This window comes from Cyanistes caeruleus, chromosome 18 (assembly GCF_971803275.1).
Source record: "Cyanistes caeruleus chromosome 18, bCyaCae1.hap1.1, whole genome shotgun sequence".
NCBI lineage: Eukaryota > Metazoa > Chordata > Aves > Passeriformes > Paridae > Cyanistes > Cyanistes caeruleus.
This window is the reverse complement of record NC_141718.1, coordinates 11,991,302-12,017,022: the sequence shown is the minus strand read 5'-3', so window position 1 is coordinate 12,017,022 and position 25,721 is coordinate 11,991,302. Positions and strand designations below refer to the sequence as shown.

Sequence of the window (25,721 nt, the reverse complement as noted above, 5' to 3'; positions counted from 1 at the left end):
GCCATCCCCACAGCTCCAAGTCTTGTTAAGGCTGGAAAAGCTCTGCTGGAGCGGCGTGGGAGCTGCAGGGCTCATCCTTGTGAAAAACAACCCGCCAGGCTTTTTATTTCCTGCTAATGATGTGTCTGAGCCATCCCAGCTCCTCCGGGGCATCAAAGGTGGAGCAAACACCGGGGCAGGTCCATGGCAGGGCCCGCCAGCAGCTCCAGGGGGCTCTGCCCTGGGAAAACGAGGGAAAACTGGGAAATCAATCCGCATTTTACCAGGAGATTTAATGGTGCAGAAATTCCAGAGGGAAATGGAGATGCTGCTCCCCGGGTGGAATGGGGTTGGCATTCCCAAGACCTGTTCTGTGATGATTCCCTAAAAACAGGATCTGGAACATTCCTGAGGGGAATGGGGGGAGAAGCAGGAATACCAGAGGCAGGAATTGCAGAGGCAGGAATACCTGAACCAGGAATTCCAGAAGCAGGAATACCAGGCTCTGAAATCCCTGCAGGGAGGGGAATTTGATGGGACCTTGGGGCTGATGAATCTCCACAAGGGATGAACTTTCTGGGGATGAATTTGGTTCGTTTTAACCTAATTGTGATTAACACCTCCCTCCATCCACAGCCCAAAAGTGTGACACCCTTGCTGAGCACACACTTTATATTTTATATTTTATATTTTATATTTTATATTTTATATTTTATATTTTATATTTTATATTTTATATTTTATATTTATTTTATATTTAATATTTATATTTATTTTCTATTTTCTATTTTGTATTTTGTATTTTCTATTTTCTATCTATATTTATATTTATATTTATATTTATATTTATATTTATATTTATATTTATATTTATATTTATATTATTATTATTATTATTATTATTATTATTATTATTATTATTATTATTATTATTATTATTATTATTATTATTATTATTATTATTATTATTATTATTATTATTACTGCTAGATCACACTCTGTGTCTGCTGAAGGATTATCCCCAGGCAGATTTGGGGGATCAGAAATGGCTTTGGATACATTTTTTGGCATCCAAGCAATCCTCGGACACAGCCACGGTTTTTAATTAATGTATGCATTAATGACCTTATTTGCTAATAATAATAATAATAATAATTAATGATGTTATTTCCAGGGCACAGTGGGGAGTGCTTTTGGATAAAAGTGTGGAGATGTGGGAAGGGTTCAGTCAGCAGAGGAGGGAGGATGAGGATGAGGATGGGGATGAGGATGAGGATGAGGATGAGGATGAGGATGAGGATGAGGATGGGAATGGGGATGGGAATGGGGATGAGGATGGGGATAAGGATGAGGATGAGGATGAAGATGGGGATGAGGAGGTGTGAGGTGGAGTAAGGCAGTGATGAGAGCCCAGTCTTGGCCAAAAAATTTTCTATTTTAACAGGAATATTCCAATTCCTTTTGAACCTGAAAACCTCCCCTCCATAAACCTCTCCCTGCTCTGAGGGGAGCCAAATCCTGCTCCTGTTCTGAGCTCCTCCCTTCCCTGGGAACAGCTGGAGGGATTCTGCTGCTCAGACACTTCCAGCAGCTGTTGTAGGCAGAACATTTTCCATGTTCCTGGAGCTGCCTCCCTGCCCAGGGCCGAGCTGGAAGTGCCACCCTCATCCTGGTGTCTCTGGGACAGCGTCTGTGTCCCCTCCAGGTGTGGTCACACAACCCTGGGCATCTCCTGGGCTTGGCCCTGCCGGCCTGGAGTGAAAACTGTGGGAAGAGAGGAGGGAGGGAGGATGCAGAGAGCAGGAAAATCCAGAGCAGGGGTGGTTTCATGTGTTCTGCACCCAATTTATTGCTCTTTACCCCCCTTTTCCAGGTTCTAAGTGGGGACAGGGATGGGAAGAGCACAGAAATCTCAGCTGCCCCCACAGAATTTGGCTTTTTCCTTCTCCTCTGGACTAATTTTTCCTGCCCTCTTACCAAGAGCTGATCCCAGGAATTGTGTTGGTGTTTCCAAGAAAAAACCCCAGGAGGCTCAGGAGGCTTCCAGAGGCTGCTGGATACCGGAGCAGCAGGCAGGGAATGAGGACTCGCGTTAATCCCGGCTGCTCCTGCTGCTTCCAGGGTTAATATCCCGAATTCCCAGCACTGGGGGAGAATGGACAGGTTGGGAGAGGCCAAGACAGCAAAGAAAAGTGGGATTTGCAGCTGGAGAAACTGGGATAACTCTGGGATAACTGGGATAACTCTGGGATGACTCTGGGATGACTCTGGGATAACTCTGGGATGACTCTGGGATAACTCTGGGATGACTCTGGGATAATTCCAGGATAACTCTGGGATAACTCCAGGATAACTCTGGGATAACTTTGAGATAACTCTGGGATAACTGGGATGACTCTGGGATAACTCTGGGATGACTCTGGGATAATTCCAGGATAACTCTGGGATAACTCTGGGATGACTCTGGGATAATTCCAGGATAACTCTGGGATAACTTTGGGATAACTTTGGGATAATTCCAGGATAACTCTAGCATAACACCAACAAATCCTTCACCTTTGGCTCTCCTCAATCTTCCCTTCCCTGCATCCACCTGAATCCTTGAAGCTTTTCCATGGCAGTTTGGGCTTTCCTGGGGGTTTTTGGGGATTTTTGGGATTTTTTTGGATTTTTTGTGCCGGGAGCCGCCTGCAGGGAGAGCGGGAGGTTCAGACACCGGCTAATCCTGTTAGGAAGGCAGTGGTTATTGCAGGGCTTCCAGTGGGATCTGCTAAATGAACCATAATTCCGTAATGAGATTTCCTTTTCCCGGCCAGACTAAATGTTCTCGGCCACTGGGAATAGGAGGTCGGGGAAGAAGGAAAAATAAAGAGAGAGAAAAAGAGGAGGGGGAGCCTGGACTCCTCTCCCTGGCTCCTGTGGCATTCCTGGGCCTCGGGAGAGCAGCTGGGGCTGGAGCTGCCCTGGGCTCCCTGCAGGGCATCGATGGGACCCTGAGAGCAATAAAAACACCTCTGAGCTCGGGGTATGGCTCCAGGATCTGGAGAAGGCAGGAGAGACTTCAGGATGCTGGGGAGGGAAGGGAAATGGGCTGGGAGGGAAAGGAGAGGTGGGGATTTCTTTGTGGGAGAGTGGAATTCCGCCCAGAGTGGCCAGAGTGGGGTTTGGATGTGCAGCTCCAGCAGGGACAGCTCAGCAACTTCCTGGGCTGGGATCACCACCCTGGGCTGGGGCAGCTCCGACCCTGCCCTGTTCCAGCCCTGGGACTCCTTTGGTGCTGGGGTGAGGCCAGGGCAGAGGAGAATGGGAGCCCTGCTCTGGGCAAAAACTCCTGGAAGGGTCTGGGCTCAAAGATCATCAGAGCCTTAAATCCCATCTCATCCCACCCCTGCCATGGCAGGAACACCTCCCACTGTCCCAGGCTGCTCCAAGCCCCAATGTCCAGCCTGGCCTTGGGCACTGCCAGGGATCCAGGGGCAGCCCCAGCTGCTCTGGGCACCCTGTGCCAGGGCCTGCCCACCCTGCCAGGGAACAATTCCTGCCCAATATCCATCCATCCCTGCCCTCTGGCAGTGGGAGCCATTCCCTGTGTCCTGTCCCTCCATCCCTTGTCCCCAGTCCCTCTCCAGCTCTCCTGGAGCCCCTTTGGGCCCTGGAAGGGGCTCTGAGGTGTCCCTGGAGCTTCTCCTCTCCAGGTGAGCACCCCCAGCTCTCCCAGCCTGGCTCCAGCCCTTGGAGCAGCTCCGTGGTCTCCTCTGGACTGCCTCCAGCAGCTCCAGGTCCCTCCTGTGCAGGGATCCCGATGGATGCAGCTCTCCAGTGCAATCCCAGTCTCTGCCATTCCCACATCCCTCCCTTCCACCCCTTCAGCCTCCCGGTGTCCCCACCCTGCCAGGTTTTTCTCATTCTCCAGGGATGAGAAAGGCTCCCTGGGGATCAGAGTGGCTTTGGGAATGCTCCAGCAGCAGGGACAGATCCAGGATTTTGCAGCAGCTCTTTTGATCCTGGCCGTGTTCAGGGTTTGTTTCTCTTCCCGGTGTTTCTTGCTCTGATTTTTGCTGTCTGGGTGGCAGAGTTTGCTTTGCCCCAGGCTGGGCTCCTGCTCCCTTGGGGTGGGAATTTTCCAGCCTTCCCCTGCTGCAGAAATTCCCGCTGTGAATCCCTGGCTCTGTGTCTCATCCAGCAGGTGAGGAAACATAAAGGGAAATGCTGGGATATTTTTGTTTTTCGCTTTGAAAGTTGGCCCCGAGTGCTGACCCTGATCCTTTCTGTGCCTTGGTCTCCCGTCTGTTAAATGGGAATTGGGGAGGAATTGGTTCTTTTCCAGCCTTTCATGGGGCAGAGGTGATTTGTTGGGTTGTTTTTCCTGGTTTCCCCGGTGTTTTCAGCCTCCAGCCCCTGGGCTCATGGATGGGAACCTCCCGCTCCCAACTCCCGGCTTTTTCCAGCCCATCAGCTGCTCCTGCTGCGAGACACCCTCGGATGAGGAGGGGGAAAATAACGATGCTAAAAATAAAATAAAATAAAATAAAATAAAATAAAATAAAATAAAATAAAATAAAATAAAATAAAATAAAATAAAATAAAATAAAATAAAATAAAATAAAATAAAATAATAAAATAAAATAAAATATAAAAATAACATAATAAAGAGTAAAATAATGAAATACTAAAGAAATAAAATACTACAATAAAATAAAATAAATAATAAAATACTAAAATAAAATTAAAATAAACTAATAAAATAATATAATAAAATAAGAATATAACAAAAAATAATAAAATACTAATAAAATTAAAATTTAATACTAAAATAATAAAATACTAAAAGAAAATAAAAATAAAATACTAAAATAAAATAAAAATAAAATTATAAAATACTAAAATAAAATAAAAATAAAATTATAAAATACTAAAATAAAATACTGAAATAATAATTCAAATAGAATTAAATACTAGAATAATAAAATATAATAAAATAAAAATAAAATGAAATTATAAAATACTAACTTAAAATAAAAATAAAAAATAAAATAATAAAAAATAAAATAAAAAAGAAAATTAAATACTTAAATAAAATAAAATAAAATTAAGTACTAAAATACTAAAATAAAATAAAAATAAAGTAGAAAATTAAATAATAAAATTAAAATAAAATAATAAAATGAAATACAAAAAAAATAAAATAAAATAAAATAAAATAAAATAAAATAAAATAAAATAAAATAAAAACATAAAATAAAATAAAAATATAAAATAAAGCCCAGTGGCTTGGATGCCAGCTCTCCTTGGTATCCTGAGCACTTTTCCTCCCTGCTGTTCCTGCTTATCCCAAACTAGTCCAGAAAACCTCGTGGGGCTGGGTCTGTCCTGGGCCTGTGGGCCCCCATCCTCCTGCCCAGGCTTTTCCCCAGGACCCAGCCTGGAATGAGCCATTCCAAAGGAAAGCCTGGAAATGAAAGCAGGTGGGGCCCTGCCATGTTTTCCTGGCATGGAGGGACAGGATATCCCAGGATTTCAGCTCCTGGACAGGATCCAGGTGCAAGTGCTGGGATCAGGGAAATCCGGCTGTGCCCAGCGTGGAATCACGGAATGGTTTGGGATGGGAGGGACCTCAAAGCTCATCCCATCCCAGCCACCCTCCACCATCCCTGATTGCTCCAGTCCCTGTCCAGCCTGGCCTCGGACACCTCCAGGCATCAGGAATCCTCTCCCTGCCTGGATTTATCCGTGCCTGCAGGAAAACATCTTTAAATCCCCCCAGAAGCTGCTGGGATTTCTGGGCACCCTTGGTGGAGCTGCCATCACCCTCTGGATTTATCCACAGGGGGAAATCCTCCAGATTTTAAACACAGGGATCATTTCCCTTCTCCAACAGCACCAGAAACTCCGGAGTGGGATGGTTTGGGGGTTGTTTTTCTTTTTGGGGATCCCTTTCCTAAGGGAGCAGGGTGCATCCAGCCAGGATTTATCCCTCTGCCTGATCCTGAGCAATCCAGCTGAATTCAGTGGGAGACCTCAGAAACAGGATGGCTTTGGGAGCTGTGGGGAAAGGGTGGCTGAAACGTGTGGGATAAAAACCCATTTGGGATTTGGGCTGAAATCCAGCCCTGGGATCTCAGCCAGGGGATGTCAGGGACGGTTCTGACTCCAAGGAAAGGCTGGGAGATTCCAGCCCCCCACAAGGGATGGGGTTCCCAGTGCAGAGGTGACCCCAGGGAGCCCCAGTTCCCTCCCTTTACTGGGACCAGTCTGCTCCCAGGAGCCTGAAATCCCAGGGCTGCTCCCGGGGCAGGATTGGGCTGTGGGGAGCCTCTCCCAGGTGAATCACTGGGCTGTGTCTGGAGGAGGCCAAAATACCCAATATTGAGGGGTTTTATTTTATTTAGGGCCAAAATACCCAATATTGAGGGGTTTTATTTTATTTAGGGCCAAAATACCCAATATTGAGGGGTTTTATTTTATTCAGGGCCTGGCATGCCCAAATCTGCTTCTGGGCCTTGGTGCTCAGCTCTCCTGGCCAGGCTGGTGTTTGTTGGCTCAAAGCAAGGTGGTCTGGGGGGCTGAGAAGGAGCAGGTAAACGCCTCCAAATTCCAGAATTTTCCATATCCCGTTAAAGCCGTGCCGGGAATAAACCCAAATTCCTGGCACAGCATCCACAGACTTCTCCTGGGTTGGTGGGGACGCTGAGCAGAGGCTTTTGGTTGGATTTGGGGGAGAAAAGGGGAAAATCTGACAGCTCTGTCTCTTGGGTTCTTGATTGTCCCTCTTGTTTTTTGGGAGTTGGGCTGGGGTAAATCCATGGCAGCTGTTTGGGATCAGCCAGATTTATTTAGAGGCTTTTTTTTTTTATTTTTAATTATTATTTTGCTGGGCTGTGATTAATTTGGGAGCTGGGATTTGCCTTCCACATGGTCACCTTCTCCTTGCTCTTTGCTGCTCCATCCAGACTGGGAGAAGCTGGGAAATGGAATCCTGGAATGGGTTGGGTGGGAAGAGACCTTAAAGCTCATCTCATTGCCATGGGCAGGAACATCTTCCACTATCCCAGGAACCTCAGCCACTTCCAGGGATCCAGGGGCAGCTTCCCTGGATCATCCCAGCCCTTCCCCACCCTCCCAGGGAGCAATTCCTTCCCCAAATCCCACCTATCCCTGCTCTCAGCAGGGGCTCTCTGCTCTCCCCTCCCAGTGGGATGCCCGAATTCCCAGTTTGGTGACGGGGGGAGCAGGGAATTGGAGCCTCCTCCCTGCAGGGCAGCACCCAGGGACTTTGCTGCTTCGTGGTGGATTATTTTTGTCGTATTATTTTTTCCTCCTTGCTCCTCTTTAGAAATGAAGAAGCCGGCAGCAGCTGTTTCTGTGCTTTTGGGTTTGCTTTGTGCTGCTTTTTGCAGTGAATGCTGTGCAGATTTTGGCTTATCAGGCTCGTCAGGCTGCTCCTCTCCTCCCTGGCCCTATTTACCCATGGCCCCGGCTGACGCAGAGCCCTTTCCTGTGTTTGTCACCACCCACCCCAAGGTGCTCCAGCGATAACTTTTCACTTCAGATCAGGGATTTGAAGCTTTTCAAAAGAGTCTTTAACCCTCAGCCCTCAGAAATGTGTCACTTCATTGGAAAAAAAGAAAAAAAAAAAGAAATTTAATCTCGAAATTTGCTGCTTAAGGTTGACGCCAAAGTGATTTATTTTTTTTTTTTTTTTCCTTTTGTAATTACGCCAAGAATCGATCCAAAGGTTCCAAAGTGCTGTTTGGGGGGCCTGATCCCACTGGGAAGGAGAGGGCTGGGAACAGGGACTCAGATGGCACCAAATGCTGGGAAGTGGCTGGTTTTAGCTGGCTTTAATGATCTCCATTCCGCTGATTCCAGCGGAGTCCTGGAGCTCTGCTGCTGCTGCGAAGCATCTGCCCCCGAACCTCCAGCTGCTGGGGATGGCTCAGCTCAGCCACTTGTGCTTCAAAACAGGGTTTGCATCTGAATAACCCAAGAGTGACTCCAGCCCCTTCCAGGCTGCCAAGGGAGGATTTAAAGCAGGGTTTTTTTCATCTAAACGACACCCCGGATTTACAAGAAGTCCTTGAACTTTGAACGCGTCCTTAAAACGATAGCGAGAGCAATTTGGATTTTGATGGGAAGGTGGCAGGGGCTGGAGGAAATGTGGATTTTGAAGGGAGGGAGGTTTGTATTTTGAACCTTGTGTTGAAGTAAAATTAAAAAAGAAATGCAAGAGAAGAGAGACAGGTCCTTCCCTGTGCTGTAACGGCGATGAAACATGAATTCATCCCCCTGGAATTTCTTGTTTGTGTGCTCCCATAATCTCATTTCTTTGGTGTCTGTATGAAGCTCGAGATAGTTGAATGCCAGGAGCCAAATTCTCTCGGACTAATATCTTTTTATTAGATTTGCTGCGTGCGTGTGTGCCCACGTGTGAGAGAGAGAGATCACCCTTCATCACCCACCTCGTGCCCTCGGAGGGCGAGAGGAGCTCCCAGGGAATCTCTTCCAGCAGCGTTTTCCCACTCTGACCCCCAGGGCGGGGAGGTTTGGGGTGTAAATGCGGTTTTTGGTGGGGTTTACAGGTGTCCTGTCGGATACTGGGGGTTGTGCTGGGATGTTTCACCTTGTCGCAGCTCTGCCCGGTCACTGAGGGCTGCGACAGCTCCTGGAAGCGAGGGGGGCGAAGAGTTCTCCCCGAAAATGTCGTGGGGAGGGAGGAGCCGGGAGCTGGCCCAGGGATGCTTTAAAAGCGACCTGCCCTGGCCATGAACTCCCAGCTTTACACGATTTGATCAAAGCCCAGTTTTGCTCCCAACCTGGAGCTTCCACCAAGCCCCGGCGTGGTGGGGACGATGGCAGGGAACCCCCCGAGCCCGCAAGGAGAGGATCCCGCAGGTTCCCACCCGTGCTGAGGCCACAGCAGCCCTTCCCCGAGCTCCCGACACCTCCCAGGCCGTGCCGGGGGTCGGGAGAAGGGAAGAGCGAAGGTTCACTGCCACCTCTAGGCAAAGCCCAGCATCGGCGCTCGCTCTAAACTGGAGCACGGACAGACAATCCTGGGATTTGTCCCAAATCGCCGCAGTGGCAGTGCCAGAGCCCGCTATCAGCTGGTGCGCGTGTGTGTGCTGTGTTCCACGGCTCCCAAAGCTTTAGTATAAATATGTTCAGCCCTTCCTTTAGTCCGCGGGCTTTAATCCCCCGCACGCATTTCCAGCCGCATGGAAATAGCAGCCCAGTAACTCCCGAGCCGCGGCTGCCGGGATTGTGTGTGTGATCCCTGCCGAGGCCACGCATTCCTCAGGATCTTAGGGAGAGCCGAGCATCCCGAGCGGCACATTCCCGGCGGATCCCGGCGAGCTGGGGGCTCCGGCTGGGGGATCCAGCTCCCCAGAGAGAGGTGGGTGAGGGACAAGGGCAGCGGCAGAGGGGAGACAGCGGCATCGGCGGGGTGGGAAGGAAATTCGGGCTTGAAGTGCTGGCTCTATATTTGGTTTCTATCCCTATCCTCTGGCAGCGAGCTGCTCCCGGAGGACGGGGGGAGCCGGGCACGGGCGCTGGGAGGGGAAGGGAGGCGGCTCTTCCCTCTCCCGAGCAGTTTTGGGGGATAACTTCCCAGGCAGCACCGCTTGGATTTGCTCCCAGCTGTGGAAAAGGGGGAAGCAACTTCCATGGACGCGGCTGGGAATGGGAATGGGCTGGGAACGGAGGGGGTGGGGGCTTCTCCAGAGCTGGGGGCTGCTCTCTGGGGCTGCCCAGGGAGGATGAGGCAGGGACACGTTCCCTGGGGAGGAATCCTGCCCGCAGACGCTGTTTGCTGGAGGGAGGAAGGGAGGGAGGGAGGGAGGTGCGGCCCTTTGCTGTCACACCAGGGAAGGGAAGGGGCTCAGCGGTGCGGCTGTGCTGGGGAGGGTCTCGCTCCACCTTCTCCATTCACAGCCCAACCTCTGCCCCCTCAGTTGTTTTTGAGCCTCCAAGCCTTCCCTTCCCGGCTGACTCACGGCTTCCAGCTGGGGGGAAAGGCTACCTGGGGCTCCTCCGTGGCGCGGGGGGAGCGCAGGACCCGCACAGGCCACCGCTCCCTTCCCACGGGCACGCTTTGCTCGTGGCTCACACGGATTCCCTGGCAGCAGCGGAGCTCCGGCTGATCCCAAAATCCCCCTGGGGGAAGGAAGTGCTGCCGTGCCCCGTGAGGGTGCGGCCCGCGGGTGTGCAGAGCTCTGCTCAGCATCCCGGGCTGGTTCTTGGGCTGGGATCCTGCCCAGGGTGCCGGGTGGGAGAGCTGGACTTCCCAAAGCCGTGTCCCGGAGCGGCACAGGGAGCTCTGCTGCCCTGGATCAGGGCTTTGCCTCCTCGGATGGATGTGCCCGGCTGGCAGGAGGAGCAGGAGGTGCTGCTGGCCGCGTCTTGGGGTGGCTTTGGCTCTGCAGAGTCCCCTCAAACAGGTGACATCACAGCCACTGCCTGCGCCTGCATCTGCCCGCGCCCCTGTCCAAGGAAAACTGCTCCAGCTTCCCTGGCCGGCTGGCAGAGCCCTGCAGCTCCAGGGCTCCAAGCTGTGAGCCCGGGAAGGAGAAGGGTTTGGACTGTTCCCAGCCCGGACTGAGCTGCCCGCGGCCAGCCAGTGCCTGGGTCACGAAGTCCTTTGTCACCCGGCTGTGCCCACCCGGTGGATCAGAGCAGATGTCCTTGGGTACCTTGCTCTTAGATGAGCCCTCCCGGCTCTAAACCGTGTTTTCCTTGGCCCCAGACAGTGTTTGAGCCCGATCTCTGTGAGGAGGGGCGGAACGGGGGAGGCAGCCCCGCTTCTGCTGCCGCATTTGCCCGTCCTGTGCCGCTCCCCACCCCTGCAGGGCTCCCGGTGTGCGGGGCAGGAGCGGGGCTGCTCCGCTCCCCCCTGGCCGTGGGAAGTTCTGTGATTGAATCTCCTGCCGTGCCTCGTTCGCCTTGTTCTCCTGCCTCCGGTGAGGCTCCGGGCCGGCGCCGGGGCTGCCCGGGCTGGGCACCTTCACCGGGCTCGGACACCTCTCGGTGCCGCGCTGGGAGCTGCCTCCTGGGCTTGGGGACGGGCTGGGGGCCAGCTGAACCTCACAGCCCTGCCCGAGAGCCCGCTGGGTTTATATAATATTATATATATCTATAATTGTGTGTTTGTTGTTGCCATGGGAATGAGCACAATCGCAAAGGCTGGAGACTGATGTCAAGCCTGGGTCTGCTCTGGGCCGCCTCGGGGGCAGATAAAGAGTCGGGAGGGGAAATGGGGTGAGGAGACCCCATTCTGTGCCCCGGGGGCAGCGGGGCGCGGGGCTGGCCCGGCACCGCCTGGATCCGGGCTGGGAGCTCTGGAAGATCCCGAAGGAATGGTGGTGTCTGCCCTGGGCACCGAGCAGGCACGGGGGGCTTCCTGCTGCCAGGGAAAAAGGGGATTTTCTGCAGCGTAACCTGCCAGGGAACAGGAACGTGGGGGCTGCAGCAGGGCTGGGCAGGGACCTGGGGACCGCTCAGCCCCTCCGCTGCCCCCCGGGACAGGCAGAGCCCCCCACTCGCCCGGGGCACGCTGAGTCAGGCCCGCGGGGGGTGAGGCTGAGCTTCCGAGCAACAAGTGGGGGCCGGGGGGTGTCTCTGAGCTCTTTAATTGGTGGGGGAGTTGGGGGGGGGGGGGTGGGCGATGCTCCCCGGCAAGGGGAGGGAGGGGGAAGAAAAGCCAGGCTGGAAATGAGGTTATATAAAAGATGTATGATTTGGAGAGCCGAGTGTCTCCTAATGAGGGCTGCACCGGCTCGCTCCACACCCATAAAAACCCTGGTTGGACGTCAAAGCGGATTCGTTTCGGTGCTGCTGGGATAAAGGGGCGCAGCGAGGACTGGCTCCCCCCCTGCCAGCCCAGCCGAGCCCAGCGCCGCGCCGGGCTCCGTCCGTGCCGAGCCGCCGGGAGGGATGCGGGGCCGGGGCCGGGGCCGGGCACGGCTCCTCTCCGCCGCACGGTAGGTGCCCCCCAGCCCCGCACCGGGCGCGGCTTCTCCGGGAAACTTTGCAGGGGCTGCGGGACCGTGCGCCCCGTCGGAAGCGCCGCCGCCTCCGGGCACCGGGGCCGCGCCGTGCCCGCTCCCCGGGGAAAGGGGAGGCGACAGCGGGACCCCAGCCCTGCCGGTGCGGGCAGCCGGGCTCTGCGGAGAGGGGAACACGCCGGGGAGAGCCCGGAGAGAGCCGCTTTGCTGGCCCCGCCGAGACGCGGCTCCCGCTCGCCCCCCACCCCCGGGACACGCTGTGGGTGTCCCCCCGGTCCCTCCGCACCCCGAAAAGTTCCTCCGAGCCGGGCTCGCCCCGTGGCCCCGCGGGAAGCGGAGTCTCCCTCCCCCGCAGCCCGGAGCAGCGAGTTGGGATGGGGCGAGGGGGCTGCGCCGGGGAGGGCACAGAGGGTGCCCGGGGCAGGACAGGACAGGACAGGACAGGACAGGACAGGCAGGGACAGTGCCGGGGGACAGCGAGCCGGGGACTGGCGGCACTTCCCCGGGGAGAGCAGCGGACGGAGCCGGGCCGGGCGGGGGCCGGGTGCGACCGGTCCGGAGAGGGCAGGGACAGGGACCGGCCCCGAAGTGGGGTTAGAAGGGGCGTTTTATGGGGAGGGAGAGGGGGCAGTGTCCGCACAATGCCAGCCTGCCGGGGGGAGGGCAGTTTTCCCTGGGGATGCTCCGTTTCCCGGGAGGAGGCGGTTTCGGGAGCGGGGGCACTGTCCCGGGTGAGCGGCGCTGTCCCGGGGGGATGAGCGGATCCAGCCGCCTCCCCGGAGCTGTCCCGGGTGCTGAACTCCGCGGCCGTCGCCGCCTGCCCGGAGCGCCCGAGCCTCCGGACCCCGCCGGGGAGCGCTGGGACTGCAGGAGACGGCACCGAGCCCCGTGCTGGGGTGGGGAGTGGCGCACGCCAGGTCCTGCCCTCGCTGTTTGTCCTGTCCCTGGGGGACCGGCATGTCCCAGCTGTCCCCAGGGTGTCCTCACTGTCCCCGGGGCGCTGGGGTGGGAGCGAGACCCCATCGAGCCCGGGCTGGGGAGGAGACTGCCCAGTGCGGCTCCAGCCCTCGGGATGTCCTGCTGACGGCTGGCTCCTGTCCTTTCGGGAGAACGGGGGTTCAGCCCGGATTGTTCCCCCTCCCTCTGCCCACCGAGGAGCCCGCAGGTCCCTCGGGATGAGCCGGGAATGCAGGCGGGAGTTGTTGCCGCAGGGATGGGAGGGGATGAACCCTGCTCGCCCTGCTGCTGCCTCGGCTGGGCTTGCAGCCGACAGCTTTTGGTTCTTGCTGGCAAAGCAGAGGGGAAGAGAGCTCTTTGTGCAGGCACAGCTGGAACATCTGGCGCCGGGCTGGGTGTGCTGCCCCGTCCAGCCCCGGCTCCCTGCCTCAGCTCGCTCAGCACCCACAGCCCAGGTGCAGACATTTTCTCCCGACGCTTCCAAGTTATGACTGTCGGGAGGAAATTCTGGCAGGCGACTTGACAACGATCAGCCGAGTCCCCGAGGAGCGGATCCGCCTCTCACTGAGATGGAGGGGAAGTGTCTCCTTCCTTCCTTCCTTCCTTCCCGGGGGAGCAGGGGCTGTCTGGCACGGGAGATCGCAGGGGCAGCTGCAGGGTGCCCTGAGTCCTCTTCCCCACCCACACCCACAAGTGCCAGCGGCTCTGGCAGAAGGGAATCTACGGGAATGATCACACAGACGCTGCAGGGAGCCTTTGTGAGCAGGGGGGGAAATCACTCTGCCAGGAATTTCTACCTGCACCTTTTGCTGGGTATCATTTTCTGTTCAAGGTCTCAGTGGGGAAGCCTTATTTAAAGAATTTAGGTTCGCATCAGCAATTTCCTCCTCCCTCTCTTTTCTCCCAGCCTGTATTTCCCAGAATATTCCCTTAAAGATGCCACAAACTCAGGCACAGACTCCGCAGTTTCAAATGTTTGCAAACAAACTCCGGGTGCGGAATCTCTTCCCACGCAGCCGTGGGGTTGGAGGGGATATTTCCCTTCTCAGGTACCCGCTCTGGGAGAAGCATCACAGCCTCTGGAGCCCAGGAAAGGGACAATTCCCCGTGCCCTTTGGGTTCTGCTCATCCCCCCTGCCAGCACCACAACTGTGACTGAGAGGCCATCTTAGGCAGAGGGGTTTGGGCTGAATCCTTGGAATCCTCGCTTGGAATTAACGTTGTGTGGCTGCTCAGGGGGAGGGCTCGGTCCTCCCTCGCCCTCAGGGCCATTTGGGCCCTGTTTGATCTTTTTTTTCCCCCCTCCCTGCTTTGCTTGTGTATTTTGTCTTTTCCATTTCAGTGGTGTGTCTGTACAAAGGCTTAGGAAATCTGCCAGATTCCCTAAATCAGTGCCTGAAAACAACTATTTTTAGTAACTGATAAGTCACATGAGCTCAGCTCGCATAGATTAGCATTTACCTTTCCCGAGTAACGAGGATATTGTTTGATACTTGTTGATCCCATCAATTTTCCCCTAAAGAAACCCAACCCCGATAACGAAGGGCCGGGTTTGAGAGGCGGCTCCGAGCGGAGCTCAGATGCCTTTGTTCTACTCCCACCGCTCCGGTCGTATCTGTGCGTTAAATCAAATCTATAGATGCAATCTGATCCCTCCAAAAATAAATGTATTGTGTCCCGAAGAGGCCTGCGAGCCACAGGCTGGCTGAGGCTGGATAAATCCTGCTCGTTCCAAAGGAGCCCTGATGGGCTGTGTGTGATCAGGGACCCTGGGTTGTCACCGTCCCTGCGGGATCTGGCTCGGGACGTGGCCGTGGGGAGCCCAGATGTCACCAGGACGGTGGCTCTGTGTGTGCAGCGTGGAAAGCTGGGGGTTCTGTTCTGTGTGTGTCCCTAGAGAAACGGGGACAGCGACGCCAGGGCAACGCTTCTCCTCTCCGTGACAATCCCGAAACGCTTAACGAGATCTAGCAGTGCCCTTCTCGGGGAGGCTTGTCTTAATCCCATTTTCCAGAGTTTCAGGCTTACGTTTCCAGACGTGCTGGGAACGTGCGGCTCTTCCTCGCTTTCAAAGGCCGGGGAGCTGGGAGTTCTCCGGGCAGGGATTATCCTTCCTCCCCAAAAGGCAGCAAAATGGGGCATCACTGCAGCATCTGGGACCAGGGCTCCGAGCTGGCCCTGGGGTGACAGCCTGCCCCAAATGCCAGCAGTGAGGAGCAGGGGGCACGGGGAGCCAAAATCCTCTCCTCTGGCACAAGAGAAAACTGGTTTAGGGTAGGGGTTGGTGCTGCTTCAGCTTTCATAAGGAAGGGGAAATCCCCTGGGATCCATGGGCTCCATTTCCATTCCTTTCCCACACACCCTCCTGGGTTTTTGGCCACATCCAGGGGCAGGGATGCTGGAGGGGTGAGGAGGATGAGGCTGGCGCTGCTTCTGAGGAACAGCCTCTCTCCCACCGGCAGCACCTTGAGCAAATCCAGGAGGCAGAAAATTCCACAACATCTCCCCACCTGAATCCCGACAGAACTGGAGCCTTGTAGGACCAGGAACGGGTCCCAGGAGGCCCCTGGAGAACTTTGGCGCTGTTGTTGGTACTATGGCAACAAGTGCTAACGCAAAGCCCGGGCAGAAACTCGGGGGAACAAATTACCCTCGATCCTCCCCTGGCACCTCCCTGAGGATGCCGAGAAGAGGGCGAGAGCTCTGCCTCGGCTCCGTGTGCCGGATTCACCTGTGGGGAAGTGAGCAACCCTAATCCCGCTCCTTCCCGTGCTGGAGAGGGATGGTGACCACGCTCAGGAAATCCCAGAGCTGTCTCAGGGGCAGAATTTCACTGGGGTCTGGCTGGGGGTTGTGCTGCCAGGAGCCCGATCTTCTCCCGAGGGTTTTAATCAGGGGGATGAGTCACTCCTTAGAAAACCAGTGCCAGCAGGATTTACTGGAAAATGTAATGCCACAAAGAAGGATTTTGGGGCATCAGCAGCAAGGAGGGGACGTGAGTGGCTGAAAAAGACCAGGAGTTTATTCCTGGACGGGCTCGGAGCTGGGAGCTCCATCCCTGACTTTATTGATGCTGGCTGGCAGCTCCGGAGCTATCACAGTTCCAGCCAACCTGCTGTGATTTTTAAATTTTCTTTTTCTTTTGTTTTTTCCTAAATGGAGCCCCAATTCCCCTCTCGTGCTGCGATTGGATTGCCAGACCATCCATCAAGTGGAATTTTCTCATTTATTTCCTCCCTACCTATTTTGTCTTCCAGGACAAAGTGGCGGTGTGTTAACACCGCTCCAATTTGTCACGCTGGAGTCACTGGTGTAATTCCAAGCCTCTCAGAAAATTGATGGTGGCGGAATTGAGGTTTTACAGATGGGCCAAGCCCTAATAAGAACATCAGTTTGAGATGGGGCGAGCGGCAGAATTGACGCTTTTATCTAAATTCTGTTGGAGCCACACACCGCAGGCGTCGGGAAAATATTGTAGGAAACGGCAAAAGAGGAATGGCAGGCGTGGTGCAGAAATCTGCTCAGTCCTGAACTCCAAATTACAGCAGAACCCTGGTTCTGGCAGCTAAAGAAAAAGGGGGATTGTGTCAACACAGTTGTCTTGGCAACACTAAAATGCATTTCGTGCGGTCTGCTCGGGTTGTGTCGGATGGGGTGAACGGCAGGGGGGTGAGGGGCTCCAAAAAATTGCAGGAAAGTTTTGGGGTGGCTCTGCCTCCTCCAGCTCTGTTGTTCCATGATCAGGAGTGTGCAGGACGCTGGTCTGAAGGGGATGGGGTAGGATGAGATCAGAAAAAATTGAATATTTATGTTGGAAGGGATCTACAGTGATCATTTTAACCTCCTGGACATTCCTGTGCCAGCAGGACCTGGCTTTCCCTGGCTGTTTCATTCCCTGGAGAGGGGATGGACACCAAACCGAGTGCCAGGAGTTGGATAAATGTGCAAGTCCCGGGGCTTTGGGGCAGATTTATCCCAACGTGAGCAAACAGTTGTGGTTTGTTTTCCAGGAAACAACCCCTGATTGAAGCAGCTGAACCCTCTCGGGGCCTGGCCATGGATTTATTTCTACCACAAGAGAGGATTTATTTGATGAACTGCTCTTCCTGCAGGAACAGGAATGTTTTGGGTGCAGCCACGGGGAGGTGAGGGTGGGAGCCCTTGGCATTCCATCCCTTGGGATCCTCCCAGATCCTGCTGGTGTCCAGCTCAGCTCAGCGGGCACCGGCAGCAGGGCCCTGTGCAGATGGCAGAGTGCCTCATTCCCATCACTCCAGGTGGATATCAGGTTTATGAGGTCCCAGCCCAGCTGGAATAATGATTCCCAACACTGGGAATGGGAAGGGAGAGGCGGAGCCATTGTTTGACTTTGAAGGGAAAAGGTCTCGCCCTTCCTGGGTGGATTTTGGGAAGGCTGAGGGGAGGTGGGTAATTAGAGCCTGGAGTGGCTGCCTAGAACAGAGGCCAGGCAGAGTTAAAAGAACAAAGTGTGGATTTATCAAAGGCCTCCCAAGGACACACCTTGGGCAGTGCAAAGCCTGCAGGGGCCACAGCCGAGATGGACATCACCAGTTTCTCAGAGGGATGTCAGTTTGGTCAATCTGCATATCAGGGGTTAATTGTCCAATTAGAGCTTCAGATAATGAAGTCACATTCACTTTTGTTTACACTTTTCAGGCCTGAGGCAGATGGTGGCCTTGGTTCTCAGGCCTGGAAGGATTGTTCAGTGTGAGCTGACGAGCATTCTGTACAGAGCTCAGAGTTCTACACTAATGCAGTACAGGAGCTGAAAAACAGAAAATATAAAGCTTAAGGTGTCAGAGGAACATTGTCTGGGTATTCCCAGGATTAAAAGGCCGTGGACAAGGAGACTCTGGGTGGGGCTGGAGCATGGAACTGCTGGCAGGGGCGAGCTGCCTGCCAGGGGATGGCTGGAATGTTCCTTTTCCGGAGGCACAGCCACGCAGGTTTACAGGAACCGTGCGTGTGTTGCATCCCAGCGCTCCCCATCCCATCCACCCCTGCACCGTGGGTCGTAAAAATTAAATGGGCATAAATCCATCAGCGCCGGGGTTCTTCCTCCAGCGCTATAAATCCCACCAAAACTAATTAGAGAGGACAATGGTGCCCATTTAAAGCTGGCACGGGGATGCAGGAGCCATTATCACCGGGAAAACAGGGCTCCAAATGGATTTGGGAGGCTGAGGGGCACGGCCCAGCCTGGCAGAGTGAGGAGATTGTGTTAAAGCTCCCTAGATTGATTTCTCCACCGCTTTGCCATGGAAATCAAATCATCCCATTAACATTTGTGCCGGAGTTTGTTCTTGGAATGTTATCTGGCAGCTCAGGGAGCTTCTCCTGGGGTTCGTGTGTTCGTCGCTGCCAGAGGGGAGCCAGCCCCGCTGTCCTTCCCTGGAAGCTCCCAAAGGAGGGATGTTCCCAGGGATGGGTGCTGGGATCAGGGTTAGGGCTCGCCTGGGCTGCTGCCCCTCTGCAGGGTTTGTTGCTCTCCTGTAGTGCAGGGAAACTGAGGCAGGAGTGGGATGGCCCCATCCATGGAGGTTTATTCCATCAGGGTGGCCCAACAGGGAGCCGAGCCCGGCTTTGCTGATGGATTTGACATCTCCTGGCTCTCTGCTGGGGTGAAATAAATGTTCCCACCCTGGTGAAACCCCGTCCTGCTCTCACTGTTTTAAGGAGCCAGACCTGAAACCTCCAGCAGCTTTTAAATGTCCAGCCTGGCTCTGGAGTCCATAAATCAGAGTCCTCATGGTGCTGGGAGGGAGAATTGGGAGTCTGGGGGCTCACAGAGCTCAGCACAGCTCAACAGGGCTGAACCCTTGGGTTCCATCTGAAGCATGTCCCGTCTGGAATCAGACCTGGGACACCCCGGGGCTGGGATAGGAGAGCCCTGACCCTCCTGGGGGAGCCTTCTGAGCACCCCTGAACTTCTCCCTCATCCTTTTCTCTCCAGTCTGAGTTTGTGCAAGGCTTTCCAGCTGGAAAATAATTGGAGTTGATGATACTTAAGATTATTTTCCAACGTAAACGATACCACGATTCTGTGAAAATTCTTATCCAACCATTCTCTCAAGGAGCAGGAGGCCGAGGGGCTCGGAGCCTGTCTGTCCTCCCTCTCCTCGCCTTTCCCTCTCCTTCCTGGCTCTTTTCTGACCTTCCTGGCTCTGAGGAGCAGCAGAACAAAGGGAGAAATGCCTGGATGGGTGTTGGGGGATCATTTAAAGTATAATTTACTCTTTTCTTCCCATCCCTTCTGAAGGAGTGCTGAGGTGTCGGTGGCTTTGGGGACAGGGAACAAGGAGCGCCTGGAAATGCCGGTGTTCCGTGGGGATGAACACACACCAGAAATGACAAGCTTTGCCATGGAAATGGCTGGAAATTATCCTGCTGGGAGAAGAGCGAGGGATTAAACACCGGGGGGTTCTCAATTCTTTCCAGCGAGCTCAGCAAGTCCCGCTGTAAGGTCGAGCGGGGCTGAAGGACATCCACGTTCCCCTCCAGCTGTGCAACATCTGCCCGAGCCAGCGGCCGGGAATGCCCGGCGGGCACAGGGAGCCGTGCCAGGCCCTGCTGAGCCGGGCACGGTGCAAACACAGCCAGGGTGGGGAGCTGGGGAGCCCCGAGCAGCCAGCACGGCTGATCCCCGCAGGAAGCTGGTGTTCCACGCTGCCAAAGCCACCTCTGTCCCCACGGCGCCAGCAGAGGCTTTGGGATGGGTTTTGTGTGAGTCAGTGCCCTGCCCGGACGTCAGGGGGATGGGGATGGGGATGGGGATGGGGATGGGGATGGGGATGGGGATGGGGATGGGGATGGGGATGGGGATGGGATGGGGATGGGGGAGAGGGTCCGGGAAAATCAGAGCCTGGCAGGGAGAGGGAAGCTGCTCCTGTGATTCCCAAAGAACCTGGGAAAGAGGGGAAAACTCGGCTGGTCCCACTGTGAAAGTGGGGTCGGGATGGGGACGGGATGGGGACGGGATGGAGGGGTGGGAGGGAAGGAAAGGGACAGAACCTGTGTGGCAGAAGCAAATTCCTGCTTTCCTCCATCCTCCCCAAAACTGGAATCTTCCCTATCCTGCCCTGCTGCCCGAGCCCTGTGAGGTGGCACAGGGATCCTGACCCAGTGTCATCTGCAGGAAGTAACCTGGCAATTAGGGCGTTAATTAGCCCTTGAGGGTCTGACCCAGTGGCATTTAACCCTTTGCAAGCTGCTGCTACCGCTGCTCTGCCGGGCCGAGTCCCAGCAGGGGAAGGGCCGCAGGGGTAAAACCCATCGGTTTGCGTTATGGATCTCTAATTTATCCCTGAGTCCTTGTTCAAGAGCCCAGCCTGGGGTCAGCAACATCCCTCACGTGAGGATTAAGGTCCTCAGTGCTGGTGGCACTGCCCTGCTCCTCAGATCCCTGTTTGTCCCATCTGGGAGCCGGAGGGAGCTCCCGGCAGAGCGGGGCTGGAGGTGCAGACTCTGCCCTGAACACGGGGAGACAAAAGATTGTTTTCCTCGCCATGTCAGTGCCTCCGGCAGAACAAGTGCCCTCTGTTCTCCGCCCAAAACTCGGATTTTAAAAAAGGAAAGAAGGTGCTGGCTCGATGCGAAGTGTCAGGGCACAGCCTTGGAGAGAAACGTTCTCCAGAGCATCTGAGGAGCGCGAGGGGAGCGCGGAGAGGCTCTGGGAGCAGGGGCGGCGGAAGCCAAGCGTGGCCGTGTAAGAGCAGGGGTCCCATCAGGAGTCGATGGGACGTGACTCTGGAGCCCTGCGAGGGCTGTTCAGGGCCGTGCCCGGCTGCACGGGCTCCCCCGAGCTCCGGGCGAGCTCTCCCGGCGCTGCTTTCCCCCCGCTGAAGCAGCTGGTGCGGGAACGGATGGCAGGGCTGGGCTCGGGGGAGTGCGAGCATCGCCTCCTTCTCCCCGTGCCAGGCTGGAAATATGGGGAGAGGAGGAGCTGAGCGGTGATCCCTGCAGCCAGCCTTAAAAGCCTTTGGAAGTGTTTTCCTAACTCGGGGGAAGGGGAGCAGAGCGGCCTCTCCTATTCCCTCGTTGTGCTGGTGGCCGTGCTGGGCTCCCGGAGCCAGCTCGGAGTGCCGGAGCCAGGGGCAGGTTCCCTCCCGGGCAGGGATGCCCGTCCCCTGCCTGCCTCTCACCCATCGGGCTGTCGGGTGCTCTGGGACACGGGTGGAGACGGGCTGGTGACCCGCAGGAATCCCCGCCGAGCTCCCCGTGTCCCAGCCGGGCCGGCCGTGCCCTGCCGGGGCTCCCGCTCCCCCCGGCCCCCGCCCCACGGCCCCTGCCGGGGCTCCCCGCTCCCCCCGGCCCCCGCCCCACAGATGGTGCCGGTTTGCGCAGGGGGAGGTGGAGGAAACAAATCCCGGAGCGCTGCGAGGCTGCAGCCCTGGGGGTGACATGTGTGGGGACGGGGTGCCTGTGGCGTGCCGAGCCCCGTGCTGAGCAGGCACTCGAGCCTGCCCTGCCTCACTCATCTCCCTCCTTTGTTGGTTTTTTCTCTCTTTTCCAGGTAAAGAATCCCGCGCACCGTCGGCGGGGATGCCGGTGAAGCGAGCGGGCTGTCTCCCCGTCTCTGCCCGGCCCGGGACCAGCGGCTGACTGGAAGCTGGAATGTTTCCCACTGCAGGCGATGCCCAGCCCAGCCCGCCCCGCTCCTAGCCTGGCTTCCCAGGGGTGACATTCCCGCTTTTCTCCTGCCCGGAGAGCAGTGCCACCGAGCATGCCGCAGAAAACTCCTCTGCAGCCGAAGCCCAGGGGAGTTTTCCAGTGAGTCCAGCTCCTTAAAAGCCAGAGTTGTCCCTTCCCACCCCGGCCTTGGGAAGCGCCTCCGACAGCGAATTTCCCTGCGCCCGGCGGGTGTCGGGGTCCTGGAGTGCGGGCTGGAGGAGGGGGCTGCCATGGAAGAGAATGTGTTCAGCGTGCAGCAGATCCAGCCCAACGTCATCTCGGTCAGGCTCTTCAAGCGCAAGGTGGGCGGCCTCGGCTTCCTGGTGAAGGAGCGCGTCAGCAAACCGCCCGTCATCATCTCCGACCTGATCCGGGGCGGGGCTGCCGAGCAGAGTGGCCTCATCCAGGCTGGGGACATCATTTTAGCCGTCAATGGCAGGCCCCTGGTGGACATGAGCTATGAGACGGCGCTGGAGATCCTGAGAAGCATCGCCTCCGAGACCTACGTGGTCCTCATCCTGCGCGGCCCCGAGGGCTTCACCACTCACCTGGAGACCACTTTTGCGGGAGACGGGACGCCCAAAACCGTCCGTGTCACCAGACCCCTGTGCCCGGCTCCGAAGGCGGTTGACTTGTCCAACCCAAGCGCTCCCGGCAAAGAGCAGCCGCTGCCCTCAGCCATGGGATCCCTGTGGAGCAGGGAAACGGGGAAGGAGCTGGAGCCCATGGTCCACGTTAACGGGGTCGTTGCCGGCAGCAAAGGGCCGGACGCAGGGAAGGGCAAGGACGGGGCTGGTGCTCACTCCTGTCTCAACGGCGGCGTGGAAGGCAATGAGCTGCTCAAAGAAATCGAGCCCGTCCTGGACCTGCTGAAGAGCCGCAGTAAGGACAGCGATGGAGATGCGCCCTCCAAGGTAGAGACACGGGATATAGAAGTCCAGGTGGACTGGTAGGTCCCTAAATACATTTTTTACCTTTGGTGGAACGTGCTGGTTTTGGCTCCCCGAGGTGTCGGTGAGCGCCTCTCCACAGCTGGCTGCTGCCTGGCACAGCAAGGTGGAGACGGGGAGGAAGGGATGAGAAAAAGGGGGACGTGGTCGGTGAGGGGAAGATGGAAAATTGGGAGAAGACTGTGGAAGATGTAAGCGTGGGAAACTGGGGAGAGCGGGAATAACGTCTTGTGGAAAGCCGAGCTGTGTGATGTGGTGGATGGTGGGCTGGGCTGGGATAAAGTTCTGCTCCATGTTCTCAATTCCATTTGGTTTAAGTTGAAGCAAAATCCTGTGCCTCAGTTTCCCCACGTGCCAAATAAGGTCCGTGGCATTCCTGTCCTTGTGGTGTTGCTTTCGAGCTCTCTGGTTGGAAACCACTTTAACTGCGGGAGAGGAGGCAGGAGGGTCGGACCAGCAGGGCACGGTGATTCCCAGGAGAAACGAGTTTCCAAACCTCTTGGGAGAGGGGAGGAGAGCCCCAGTCCAGCTCCATCCACAAGACAGGGCAGTGGGAGCAGCCTGGTGGGAAGGGGGGAGACGTTTTCCGTCGAGAGCTCGGAACGGCCGATCCTTGCAGAAGTGCCAGGATGGATGAGACCCTGCTCCTTCGAGAGCCAGATCGCTATTTCAGCACTTGTCTGCTCGGGTGGGGACGAGGACAACGCTTGTCCCACGTCCTGTTGAGGAGAGGGAAGTGGGACAGCTCCTGATTTTCCTCAGCGTTTCCCCGAGCCAGAGCAGCTCCCCGGGGCCCTTCCTGCTTTACAAAGCTGCTGTTTGTAGCTGGGTGTTTTCAGTCCCAGCTCCCTCTCCCCCTGACCGTTCATTAACACTGATGGGTTGCCTTTTCCTGTTGCTTTTCCCCAAGTCCCCAAACACATTTTAGCACTGTCAAGTGCTGCAGCAGGTTGTGGCTGGCCTCGCTTATCGACTGGCTGGAACAGCCCCGAGGGTTTGCTGGAGCTGCAGATCTGTGGCTCAGCCACGGAAAGATCGGTAATTCCAAGTTCTCTTTAATTCCAGGTTCTCTTGCTCTAGTCGTTTCTTAGGAAAAGGAAAAAAATGTGTTCATTTTTCTTTATCAGAAAGGAGAGGGGAGAGCCACAGCGGGGTCCCCCCGTGGGCTCCGAGCCAAGGCTGAGCTCCCGCTCGCTCCCATCCCAATCCCACCCACACCCCCTGGGTTTTCCACCTTCCTTGTTTTATTTTCAGTTGTTTTCGTGTCGTTCCTGCTCTCCCAATTTATTCCTGTTTCCCGTGGAGGACACGGTGCTCTAAGCTTGTTAGGGTGCTCACACTGAGTCAGAGGGAAAAAAAAAACCTGCTGGGCTCGGTGCGGGTGTCTGGGTGTCCTTCCTGCCATCCCCTCCCCAGAACCGGCACTCTCCAGGTCTTGTTCACTTGGGAATTGTTGGGATTTGGAAAATTTGGAAATCTATTGTGCAACGGGAAGTGATTTAACTCCCCCTCCAAGCCCAGGACGCTCTCCAAAAACCTGTCTGGACTGTTCTTTAATCCAGCACCAGCCCATCCCAGGAGAGCCTGGTTTGAGAATTGAGGCATTGAAAGGGACAAAATGTGCAGGGGGGGTTCAAAATCCCCTCTGGTTTAGCTCAGGGGGTCACAGCCCAGCAAAGCCCCCACAGTCCCAAACCCTGGGACTCTACAAGGTACAGCCTCACCCTTCCCATCCCACCGGCTGCAGGATCGCCAAGGAAATTCTGCTCCAGCCGTGGGGATGGATGAAAAACGTGGTTGTGCTTTGTGGAGTCTCTTCTATTCGGGGATTAAACAGAAATGCTTTGATTTCACTTTGATGTCACTTAAACTGAAGGGCCTCGAAGCAGCAAGGTGGGGACTTCACCAAAATGTCTTTTTTTTTTTTTTCAATATCCTAATGAAAATAAAAATTAAAAAATCTTTTTAATCTCTATACTTTGGGGATAAAAATCCACTTTTCGGTCCATTTCTCCTGCTTGGTGAAAAGCTGCAGCCAGGCTCATGTAGAAGGACTCGGTGTGAGGGAGAAGACCCAGGCTGGAGCAGAGATGTGGGGAAGATTTACCGCAGGGAGAAGCTGTCGGGAGCTGCCGTGAGGGGCAAAGGGCATTTCTGTGGGATTGGGATGCGGATGATTCATCTCCTCGGCTCGGGCTCACACAGAGCCGGGGCATCCTGAAGGTCTCCTGCACTCCAAGCTTCCTTGGATGGCAGGAGAAGCGCAGGAAGGTCAGGGGACAACGGGGGGTGGATAACTGGGGAAAGTGTTGGTGGATGCCAAGGAAATGCCAAACCCCAGCGAGCCATCTCGGATGTTTGCAGCTCCCGGGCGTCGGCCGGGACTTCTCCAGGCAGGGAGAGCGCGGGAACGGAGCTCTACCCACGGCCAGGAGGCTGCAAAACCTCACTGGAGGCTGAGCTGGACACCCCCAGCCTGGACTGGGCTTGTTGATCCAGCTGGAGGTGATGGGTTTGGGATGAATCCTGTGCTGTCTCCTCTTTGCCTGGTGCTGACCTTCCCAGCCTGGGGCGCTTTGCCAGAGCCGATCCGGCTGGCGGAGCCGGGGCAGTGTTCCCAGGGCAGGCGGCAACGGCACAAGGCTGAGCTTGTCCACAGGGAGCCAAAAACTTCTCGCTCAAGATGGGCTTTGGCAGGAACAATTCAAGCTACACCTGATGCTCTGGGCTTCCTGCTCCTCTCTCCAGTGTCACTTCCAAGGAAAACGGGAAGGGAGCCTACGAGAAAGATGGAGAGGGACTTGTGGAGGGGCAGGATAAGGGGAAAGGATTCAAACTGGTTTGATGGGATTTGGGCAGGAATTGTTCCCTGGCAGGGTGGGCAGGCCCTGGCACAGGGTGCCCAGAGCAGCTGGGGCTGCCCCTGGATCCCTGGAAGTGCCCAAGGCCAGGCTGGACATTGGGGCTGGAGCAGCCTGGGACAGTGGGAGGTGTCCCTGCCATGGCAGGGGTGGCACTGGATGAGCTTTAAGGTCCCTTCCAATCCATCCTGTGATTGATTAATTGATCCTAAATTTGCTTTGGGGACACAATCAGTTCCTCTCCATCCCCTGCATTCCCCAAGGGAATTGTCCCTGCTGGC

The 25,721-nt window shown here is 55.5% G+C and overlaps 1 protein-coding gene and 1 long non-coding RNA gene across 5 annotated transcripts in view; both read left to right on the top strand.

Annotated features, from left to right (window-relative positions):
* NOS1 (nitric oxide synthase 1) overlaps positions 1 to 25,721 on the top strand; it is a 69,878-nt gene that overhangs the window by 5,671 nt on the left and 38,486 nt on the right. For 2 of the 4 annotated variants that reach the window (XM_023937733.2, XM_086855205.1), the window contains exons 1-2: positions 9,035 to 9,373; positions 21,472 to 22,578. In XM_023937733.2, coding sequence (XP_023793501.2) covers positions 21,860 to 22,578 — 719 coding nt within the window. In that variant the 5' untranslated portion in view covers positions 9,035 to 9,373; positions 21,472 to 21,859. Of the gene's footprint in view, positions 1 to 9,034; positions 9,374 to 21,471; positions 22,579 to 25,721 lie in introns of those variants that run through there. The other 2 variants (XM_086855203.1, XM_086855202.1) reach the window with 1 other exon arrangement.
* LOC147649949 (uncharacterized) lies at positions 15,595 to 17,791 on the top strand. Its single transcript, XR_015277871.1, has 3 exons — positions 15,595 to 15,679; positions 16,949 to 17,083; positions 17,616 to 17,791. It is a non-coding gene; the product is annotated as an uncharacterized LOC147649949 (long non-coding RNA).